This window comes from Alligator sinensis, unplaced genomic scaffold (genome assembly GCF_000455745.1).
Source record: "Alligator sinensis unplaced genomic scaffold, ASM45574v1 scaffold422_1, whole genome shotgun sequence".
NCBI lineage: Eukaryota > Metazoa > Chordata > Crocodylia > Alligatoridae > Alligator > Alligator sinensis.
In genome coordinates, this window is record NW_005842323.1 from 794,929 (window position 1) to 805,782 (window position 10,854).

Sequence of the window (10,854 nt, forward strand, 5' to 3'; positions counted from 1 at the left end):
AGTTGGGGACAGCAGGGCTGCACAGGGATTCCTTGTCGCTGCAAGCATGTCCCCCGCTGGCCTGGGGGCGCACCTCCAGTGCCTATTGCTGCTTTGAGGGGCACAGCCCCGTGCTGCTGCCTTACTGCAGCCCCACACACAGGAGACACGTTGCCAGGGCAGTGTGGGGGTGAGAAGCAGCGAGGAGGTTTTCTGCATGGCTGGGTCACAAGGGGAGAGGGGGTGGCAAGGAACAGCAGGCCCCCTGCTCTCCACTGTTCCCTGCTGCCCTTCTTCCCCCACCCAATGACCTGGTGTGGTGGGGAGCTGAGGAGCTGTACAGAAAATCTCCTTACTGCTTTTTGCCCCCCCACTGCCCCAGCGACGCACCTCCTGTGCGTGGGGCTGCAGTGAGGGTAGCAGCACAGGGATGCGCCCCTCAAAGTGGCGGCAGGCACAGGAGGCGCATTGCCAGGGCAACAGGAGGGTGAGAAGCAACAAGGAGGTTTTCTGTGTGGCTCCTCCACTTTCTGCCACGCCGCATCATTGGGCAGGGGGAGCAGGCCCCCTGTTGGCCACTGTTCCCTGCCACCCTGCTTCCCCCACTCCACGACACAGCGTGGCAGGGAGCAGAGGAGCTGCACAGAAAACCTCCTCGCTGTTTTCTCACCCCCAGCTGCCCTGGCGATGCACCTCCTGCACGCAGGGCTGCAGTGAAGGCAGCGGTGCAGGGCTGTGCCCCTCAAAGCAGCAGCAGGAGCCAGAGCAGCGGGGGGCAGCTCACAGTGGCAAGGAATCCCCACACAATCCCGCTGTCCCGAGCCACACTGGGTCGTGCCCACCAGGCTCCGGAGGCCTCGGGGGAAGGAAGCAGGGCGGGAGCTCAATCCTGCTGCCTGCACCAGCCCTGAGTACAGATCTGGGGGGCGTGGGTTTCTCTTGCCCCCTGGGAGTGCACGCAGCAGTGGGGAACCAGCCATCCCTCAGACGAGCCACCTGCAGCCCCATCCTGCTCCCCGCTGGGGTCCTGCAGTTGTCCACTGTGGCCCTGGGCCCCAAGCCCCACCCGGCTGAGCAGCAGCCCCAGCTCTGCCCAGCACCCTCCCTCCTTATAGGGGCCTCAGTCCCTCTCTCGCCCCCGATTTACCTGCTGGAGCTGCTCTCCAGGCTGCCTGGGGCCACAATCATGTCTATGCACATAGCGCCCCCTGTCTTTCTGCCTTCTTCCCGCTCTCTGCCAGCCTGCAGGGAGCTTATTGCAAAACAGCAAATAACAAGTTTCTCTGGTAAAATGAGAAATCCATGTTTGCCTCTGGTTTACTCTTTTTCCATGGGAAACGTAAAATCTGGATCCCTTTTGATTACTACTCTCTGAGCCCAATGTTGCAGCCAATTTTCTATACACCTTGCAGTCCATTCATCCAGCCTATACTTCATTAGCTTGCCTGCGAGAATGTTGTGGGAGGCAGTGTCAAAAGCCTTGCTAAAATCAAGGTACACCACACCCACTGGTCTCCTCACATTCACAGAGCAAATCATCTTAATCACAGACGGCCATCAGGTTGGTCAGGCATGAGTTGCCCTTGGTGAATCCAGGCTGACCATTCTTAATCACCTTTTTTTCCTCCAAGTGCTTAAATGGATTCCTTGAGGATCTGCTCCATAACTTTTTCAGGGACTGAGGTGAGGCTAACTGGTCTGTAGTTCCCTGGATCCTCCTTTTTCCCTTTCCTAAATGTGGGCACTATGTTTGCTTTTTTCCAATTATCCAGGACCTCTCCTGATGGCCATGAGTTTTCAAAGGTGATGGCCAATGGCTCTGTAGTTACATCAGTCAACTCTCTCAGCACCCTTGGGTGCATTCCATAGATTTCATAGACATATGGGGCTGGAAGGGACCTCATGAAATCATCATATCCGGCTCCACCGCCATAGGCGGGAAGTCAGCTGGGATCAAGTGACCCTAGAAAGAAATACATCTTCCTGGTTTTTTGAAGGAGTCCAGGTGCTTGCACCACCTCTCTGGGGAGTTTGCTCCAGACCCTGGACACATGCACCGTGAAGAATGTTTTTCTTATGGACTGTCTCAAGCTTCTCCGCGTCCTTCCTGAAGTGGGGGGCACAGTACTAGATGCACTACTCCAGCTGCGGTCTCACCGGGGCCAAGTAAAGCAGGAGGATGATTTTCCTGGTTTTGCTTGAGATGCATCGGTGGATGCACTCCAGTTTGGTTAGCCTTGCCAGCCACAGCATCACATTGGTGATTCATATTCATCTTGTGGTCAGTCAAGACCCCCAATTCCCTTTCAGTGGTGGTGCTAGAGAGTGTAGCACTGCTGAGCCTGTAAGTATGCTGGGGGTTCTTCCTACTGAGGTGCAGCACCTTGCACTTCTCTTCATTGAAGGACATCAGGTTTTGGCCAGCCCACCTTGAGAGTATGTCCAAGTTGGCCTGTACCCCTAGCTTGTCCTGCGGTGTGATCGCCCTCCCCCATAATTTGGTATCGTCCACAAACTTGGCCAGTTCACATCTGACTCCTGAATCCAGATCATTGATGAAGATGTTAAAGAGTACTGGCCCAAGTACCAAGCCCCAAGGGACTCCACTGGTAACCCTGTGCCACATTGATTTGTTCACTTCAAATAGTACTCTTTGGGTCTGACCCCGTAGCCAGTTGCCTAGCCATCGGACCGTATGATAAATGATCAAGGCCACAGTTCCCCAGCTTATCCATGAGGACATCATGGGGAACATCAAGGTCAAAGGCCTTCTTGAAGTCCAGATACATGACATCCACGTCATTTCCCTTGTCCAGGGCACATGTTACCTGATCATAGAAGGAGATGAGGTTGGTCAGGCAAGATCTGCCAGTCACAAAGCCATGTTGGCTGGCATTCAGCAGCTTGCCTTCCATTAATCTGACATTGATGGATCCCTTGACAGTTTTCTCCAGGAGTTTTCCAGGGATGGACATCAGACTAATTGGTCTATAGTTCTCCAGCTCCATCCATCCCCATGGACTTGTACGCATTCAACTTTTCTGAGTAGTCCCTAACCTGTTCTTTCAGCACTGAGGGCTACACACCTTCTCCCCAAACTGTGCTGCTAGGTGCAGTAGTCTGGGAGCAGCCCTTGCCTATGAAGATGGAAGCAAAAAAGGCGTTGAGCACTTCAGCCACTTCTGTATCTTCTGTCACAAGGTTGCCTCCTCCATTCAGTTAATGACCCACACTTTCCCTGATCCTCCTCTTGCTACCAACATACTTGTAGAAACCCTTCTTGTTACCTTTTACTTCCCTTGCTAGCTGCAACTCCAGTTGTGCTTTGGCCTTCCTGACTTCATCCCTGCATGCCTGAGCAATGCTTTTATATTCTTCCCTAGTTATTTGTCCAAGATTCCACTTCTTATAAGCTTCCTTTTTGTGATTAAGTCACATACAATTACCAGTAAAAATAACACTCTTGATTTTTTTGGCCTGATCGGATAAGTCAAACTAACGTATAGTCTTTGAAAACAGGGAAGAGTCGTACAGACTGCCCTGCCTCTTCCTGTGATGGACTTGGTATATGGCTTGAGAACTTAATTCTGGAGCTTTCAGTTAGGCCCTTTACACATCTACCAAAGTCACGTTCGTTTGTTTGGTTGCTTTTTGGTTTTTTAAGTTTAAAAGTAGCAGCTATTGGGAAAGCCTTCTCTGAGAAAGGAGAAGGGAAACTTCATGTGGTACCCTCTAACTAAAAATTTAGATCCCTTGCAGCAGCACAGTCCTGTTCTAATTTTCTTTCTTGGTAGATTAGAAATCAGCATTCTTTGGTTCACATTTTAACTGAGGACATGTAGAGTACTCTGAGGAAATTAAGGGGGTGCATGTATGCGCATGCAGGAATAAGGAACCAGGAGTAGCGAGGCTTCATTTTACAGAAATAATCTACAATGCAGTATTCATAGAGTGACGGCAGTAATCTCAACAGATCTAGGGATGACATTGTTAGTTGTGCATACTGTAGTCAGGAGTAACAGTGTACAGTTAAAAGGAACATTAGCAATAGCTTCATAACTGTGAGACCCATTAAGTTTTAGTTTTTAAAGGACAATAATAGAACCTTCAAAATAATTTCAGATACTTGACTTGACCGCCAAATACCATACTTCAGTAAGCCTTGAGAAGAACTAAATCATAATATTCTAGTCTGCGAAACTTGACTTATGCTTGTAGCCAAGCATGTTATCAACAGTCTGACTGGAACCGAAAGACAAAAGAAGGTGTGTGAGTGTCTATATTAAGAGGTTATATCCTTAATGACACAGCGTCTTCATATTAAAAAGAGAAAAGGAGATGTGGGAGGAAGTGGATTGTAGGGTAAGGAACAGCAGTCATGGTAAAGAATTAAGATCTGGGGGAAGAGAGAAACTAGATAAATCAAGATGAACCACAGAAAAAGGAGTAAAAAAGAAAAGAAATACATGAACAGAAGTTTAGAAAATAGTATGTGAAAAAGAAATAAAAGCAAGGAAGCTGGTTTTTTAATTAATAATAACAGCAAGCAAGAAAGAAAAGAATCACACAGAGACATTTATGAAAGCACAGTAGGGTTTCTGTTTAGTCAGGTAACTTCAAATCTGGAACCATTTTGGCATATGGAAACATTTCTTTTGACCTGCTTAAAGTATATTGGTTATGGTAACTGATTTGTGTGTTAATTATAGGCCATTGTGATTTCCTATGGGCTACCGTAGCTGTTTTTAGGTTGCCCTGTTAACTGTTTGGTGAGGGGAAAGGGTGGGCAAATTGACCCCTGAATGTCAGCCCAATAGTTTGGGACCAGAAGGAATACCACATTGAATTGAAATTGCCTGGGAATTTGTTGTCATGGAATGTTCTTCCTGGAGTTGGAATTTGCTCAGGATTCAGTTTAATGCACCCCAGTGCTTACAAAAAGTGCAGTTGGTATTGAGGCTTTGGTAATCAAGTGTTGGCTGTATTTCAGTCTACCTCACATAATAAGAAGGAAGGAAAGAAAGAAGTTTTTAGTAGTTAGGATGATTTAATCATGGAAAAGAAATGCCATGAGACATGGTGGATCTGTCATCTCTTGATATTTCATATCAATGCTAACTAATGAACTCTGCCGTAAGATAATACTGTCAGCAAAGTACTTCACTGTACTGAAAAGCATATGTAGATGCTGACGGGGCGTAAATTGCACCCAGCCAGCCAGGGCCTTGCTCCACCCAGGCTCAAATTGCTGCTATCCCAAATGCACGTGTAGATGCTGCACCTGAAATTCATTTACTCTGGCTTGAATGGCTCTGGAGTTTATGGCTTCACATTAATTGCACGTGTAGATGCACCCACAAAGGCTTTTCTTTGGGTTAAGTATAATTGCATTTTGTGCGTAGAAAATTTGTGCTGTACTTAATTTTACTTTGAATGAAATAGGCCCCTGCTACATGTTACGTATATAACTGGTGAATCATGCAATAAATTTAGACCAGCCACAAATGCAAAGTAATTATCACTTGATAAAAATGACTCTTCAACTATATAACATCAAATTAGTGCTTGAAAATATGTAACAGCTCTATAGTTCAGGAGTCAACAACATTTTTGGGCAGAGTGCCAAAAACACCTGCAATCTCAACTTGTAAGATGTTGGCGTGCCAGGGGCAGGTGGCGAGGAAGCCATAAGTGGCCTGATCCTCGTTGTGGCAGTGCAGACCCTTCCCTACTGTCTTCCCTAAGGCACACGTGCCAAGCAAAATGCCTTTGTGTGCCATGTTTTGTCATTTGTGCTGGGGGTTACCTACCCCTGCTGTAGCTGGTTTCTATCCAGCCTTAATTTGAATGTGTAGCAGGGTTGTTAGAGAGCTACTCAGCCTTTTGTATATGAGCAATACTTAAAATCTTTCTTGTCCTTTCTGAAGAAGCAGGTGGTAGAAATCCTACAGAAGGTGAGGATGTCTGCAAAATACAAATAAACACAACTCTGCTTGTGCTATAATTGGGTATATGTTCCATTTACTTTTTTATACTTTTTGAAAGACTGTTTATTTTGCTCCTGAAGATTCATTTCATCCTACCAGAAAGAGTAGAACCAGATTGGATTAGGATCTGCTTGGATCTTTTTCCAAAAAGAAGAAAGAGAGGTTTCACTGAAATTGAACATTTGGCTCCATCTGGCCGTAAAGCATGGAGGAATTGTGACAGCTTTGGGTTACATTTCAACAGAACCAGAGAGCTTTACTTAGTTTCCTATATCTGTCTTTTATTAAAAGGTCAACACATGTTCCTGTTGGAGAAGATCAAGTCCTGCACCTGGAATTGGCACAAGATATAGCACAACACTTTAACAAGAAATATGGAAAATTCTTTCCAATGCCCAGAGCTATTTTAAGTAAGAAGACCTCTGACTAATAATTACTACTAATTGTTATTCATGTTTACTGGTGTTATGAGTTGAATTTGATTCAGCAGTAAGGAGAATCTATTTCAGAAACCAGGGAAAGAAGATAAACATATGTGAGAGCAGACAGGCAAAACAGACAAATTGAAAAAAGGAGGAGAGACTGTAAAACTCCCAACGATGAAAGTAGGGCTCTGCAACCCCCCAGTGCAGGAATATGTAAAGTGTCTCCTGTTCCAGTCCTGGGTTCCCTGCACAGCTCTGCTACTGCCCATTCAATTCTGCTTTTTATAGGTCTGTGCCTCTCCTGAGGAGAGAACAGATTCTGTGATGTTAATTACATAGCAGTTAACACTGCCAGTTAAAGAGCTATAAATAAGATGCATAAAACCAGGACAATTATACACTGTTTGTGCAAAATATTGTAATCTAGTGACTCTCAACCAGAGATCTGTGGCCCCCTGATGGGTTGCAAGCAGATTTCAGAGGGTCTGCCCAGGGCTGAGGCAAGTCCCAAGGAAGGTGTGGGGATGGGCTCGCCCTGTCTGGCCCCACAGGCTCCTCCTTACAGGTGGCACTGAAGGCAGGTGGGTGAGGCTCTGCACTGCTGCTTAGGTGCATGGGGCCCTGGGTCTCCCTGCCACCGAGCCCCACCTGCTGCACCTGGGGCTGTGTGGGCAGGGCTGGGGAATAGGACAGTTGTTGTGGCACAAGCAGGCCATGGAGCTTTTATATCATGCGGAGGGGGGGCTTGGCTCCGGAAGAAAAGGTTGAGACCTCCTGCTGTAATCAATGCTGCAAAATAACTTCCAAAAGTTTTAACATTTACTTTTAACATATATGTGTTAATTTCAGTATCATTTTTTTAACTAAAACACTGCATGCTTGATTACAGCACAAACGTTTGGAAAGCTTTGAAGAAAATCTCCACTGTCTTTTTTTGAGTTATGAGGTCATTAAAAAAACTGAATCATGCTATAGAGCAAATGACACATGTGGCTGAAAACATGAACAGTTGGGTCAGGAAGACCTGTTGCATCTTTGTAGCAGTTCATGATCTCTAGGGAAATGTGCAGCAGAGGCTGCTAGATCTAAAGCAGCAAGGCATTCTCACCTTAGAAAGGAGTATTCTTTGCCAAAGTATTGCTATTACGCTTCTTTAAGTTTTCAAGCCCCAGTGACAAATGAGATGTTAGCCACGGGGTGTCGAACAGAGAATATTGTGTGTTGCAAACTTCTGTGTAGTATCTTATGAGCAGTTTGAGAATACGCACTATATCAGTAGCTGGGCTATTTGCTGTTCATGCCTCAAATTACCTTGTCATTTTTCTTCACTGTACAGACTAATTATAAAACGGAATAAAATGATCTTTTAAGTAGGAGCTTCTCTACTCCCCTGAATATATGCATTGTCTATGAGTGCATGTACATCTGTGTTGTAGTGGAACAGGTTAAATCTGGGGTTTTCAATCGGGGGTACTTTGGAAAGCCCCAGGGGGTATGCGGCAGCGGTGTGGAGAAGCCACCGGCACTTCCAGTTTTGCCAGCAGCACTTCCAGGTTCACTGCCATACCCTGCGCTGGTGGCCCTTGCTGTCCCTCTCCTCCCCCACCCCCACTCATCAACTGGCCGCCATAGGTACCCCAACCAAAAAAGGTTGAAAAACCCCTGGGTTAAATGATTCTAGTAATTAGGTCAATAGCTTGTAGTGCACTCCAGGTATAATACTTTTAGAATAGGACTAGTACAACAAGATGAATCTTGTAAAGCATTTTATATTACTTCTATGTCACCTACGTTCATATGCCCTAGTTATTTCCATAGAACGTATTGCCTTAGTATAATTTGTTTAAAAAATTCCCCTTTAGGAGTTTGGCCAGGTTTTGGATAGGCAAAACCTCTTAAGTAGCTATTTCCAAGGGGTTTAGGAGAATTTGGGGGTTACTTGTGTTGAATAGTTTCCCTGTGGTGAGGAGACTGGTCATTTTAGGACTCACCTGGAGGATAGCTTGACCTACTTACCCACCATTATGAAGACCCTCACTAGTGTCTGGTCTGTGTTTCTCAGTTTCTTTCTTCTCAGCATCAAGACCCTAGAGGGAGGAGATGGTTTAGAAAGTGAATCACCGTGGAGCTTCAGCAAAAGAAAGAAATGGCTGGGGTGCTTTGGGGGGGGGGTATGAAGACCCCGGGTGAATGATCCTTGACCAAGGTGATGAGGGAAGTGTATCTGCCAAGACAAACAGAGACGTACTGAAAGTTGGGGTATACTCTTAACTCAAGTGTCTTACAAATATTAATGGAAGACTTGTCTGTGTGTGTTTCTAGATTCAACAAAGAAAATAAAGTCCCTCAGAGATCCAGCAGCCAAGATGTCCAAGTCGGACCCTCAGAAGTTAGCTACAGTTAGCATAACGGACAGTGCAGAGGAGATAGTGCTGAAATTCCGCAAGGCTGTGACTGACTTCACCTCAGAAGTGACCTATGATCCAGACAGTCGCCCAGGTGTCTCCAATCTTGTCTCTATTCATGCTGCAGTAACAGGACTCAGCATAAAGGAAGTACTACACCAATCAGTTGGTCTTGACACCGCCCACTACAAAATGATAGTGGCAGAGGCAGTTATCCAGAAACTTGCACCAATTAGAAATGAGATTAAGAGGCTCCAGCAGGATAAATGCCACTTGGAGAATGTTTTAAAGGCTGGAGCAGAGAAAGCCAAAGAACTAGCTGCCCCTGTGTACCAGGAAGTAAGAAGATTGGTAGGTTTACAGTAGAAATTGCTAAATAGTGATAAGCTATTTTATTTTCTATAGCAAACCTTTATTTATTTTCTTAGTGATTTTGAGGGAATCTTTTATTTGGGGAAATCAGACTAGAAAATCAGAGATGTTTTAAACTACAGTCAAATGAAGACAACAAAGACCTGCAGTTTCCAAAGAAAACTATAACATCAGGACAGTGAGACTACCTAAAGAAATTGCCTATTTTTGTAGCGTGTCATAAGAAGGGAAAGCAAGGTAACTGGAATGTCCTCAAACTAATCCAAACAGGAGAGAAAGTCAAACTCTTGTCACAAAACTCTATCATACACATAACCCTAAATAGAAAGGCAGTTATCCCATTAGCTTTATTGCCACTTATCGTAGGTTGAAGAGGATAGCAAAATGTATTCCCAAGTAACCAGAATAAAAATATTAGGCTTTTGGAGTGGAATGTGCTGGGAATTGATAACGGGAAAAATGTTCACCTCTGAGTCACCAGTTAAAATCCAATCTAGTTAAGTAATGATTTCTAGCTTTTATGAAACAAATTTGGCCTCGGTCTTGGTATACGAATATCTATATTACAGAAACCATCAAGAGCATCAAATGAGGCTAGTTGGCATTTTGGGAAGTCATACCAAGAGCCCAAGGAGTAAACAAAGCGTACATCCTAAACCTTGCACTCTTCTCTCACTCTGAAGTCAGCCCCTGCTTACAGCAGATTCCATGAAGGGGGTTTTATGCCACAGTTTTTCGTTTTGTATTTATCCTTTGAAGCAGCAAACATCTCCGTTCTTGTCAGTCCACTACTAGTATGAACTGCAGATTTAAACAACAAACAATATCTTCATCCTCCAGGAAGATGACAGGCTGAGAAACCAGAGAACTTTTATAAAACTCACCAGAATTTCTTGGGTATATGTTTAGCTGAATTTGGACTATGGTTTATGATAAAAAAAAGCATTTTTCTCAAAGTAGTGAGAGGTTTATTGTGCACAGACCCTAATTTCTTACTAGCCCCCAAGAATGAGAGCTGCTGTTGAAAAGCTCATGGGAAAGGGGAATGAACAAAAGAAAATTAAAAAATGTTGTGATAAGTAGAAAGGAGAGAGCTGTAAAATATAAAGGCAGTGTAAAACTTATACTGTACTGTCCTGAAACATTTAACTGCATCACTGCAATAATGCTTTTCTTGAAATTACTGCATTGAAATATAAACTCACATATACTGTCATTCTGGAAGCTCATACTATGACAGCTATTGCAGAGATGGGAAGAGCTGTATCGGTAAAACATGCTTATAATATGTCTGTGTCCTGAGCAGGGAAAGATAAATAGATATAATGGAACCAAATAAACTGATCTTTTTTCTGTGTGTTTTTTTCTTCTTCTCTGAAGCATCTGTCACAGAACATTTGACTATATGTCCATTGGTAAGGATTTCTGAGGGTGATATCTTTTATACCAACCATGCACTTGGTCCAATAAAGTTACACAAGCTTTAGAATGCAAGGCAGTCTTTATCAGGTCTGAGAGAAGAAACAGACACATTGATGATTAAAAGCAGTGCATAGGGCTGTGAAACTGGAGAAAAGACAAACAACAGAAGAAAAGAGGCTTGATTTAATGGGAGATCAAGACCTACCAAAAGAGGGAGGATTATTATCACTTGTAGTGTGAAGGAGGAATTTCAGGAAGCCAGTA

The 10,854-nt window shown here is 44.6% G+C and overlaps 1 protein-coding gene across 6 annotated transcripts in view; it reads left to right on the forward strand.

Annotated features, from left to right (window-relative positions):
* WARS2 (tryptophanyl tRNA synthetase 2, mitochondrial) overlaps positions 1-10,519 on the forward strand; it is a 90,172-nt gene extending 79,653 nt beyond the window's left edge. For all 6 annotated transcript variants that reach the window (XM_025209993.1, XM_006028555.3, XM_025209995.1 and 3 more), the window contains 2 exons: positions 6,258-6,376; positions 8,714-10,519. In XM_025209993.1, the coding sequence (XP_025065778.1) occupies positions 6,258-6,376; positions 8,714-9,162 (568 nt within the window). In that variant the 3' untranslated portion in view covers positions 9,163-10,519. The remainder of the gene's footprint in view (positions 1-6,257; positions 6,377-8,713) is intronic.
* The last annotated feature ends 335 nt before the right edge of the window (positions 10,520-10,854 follow it).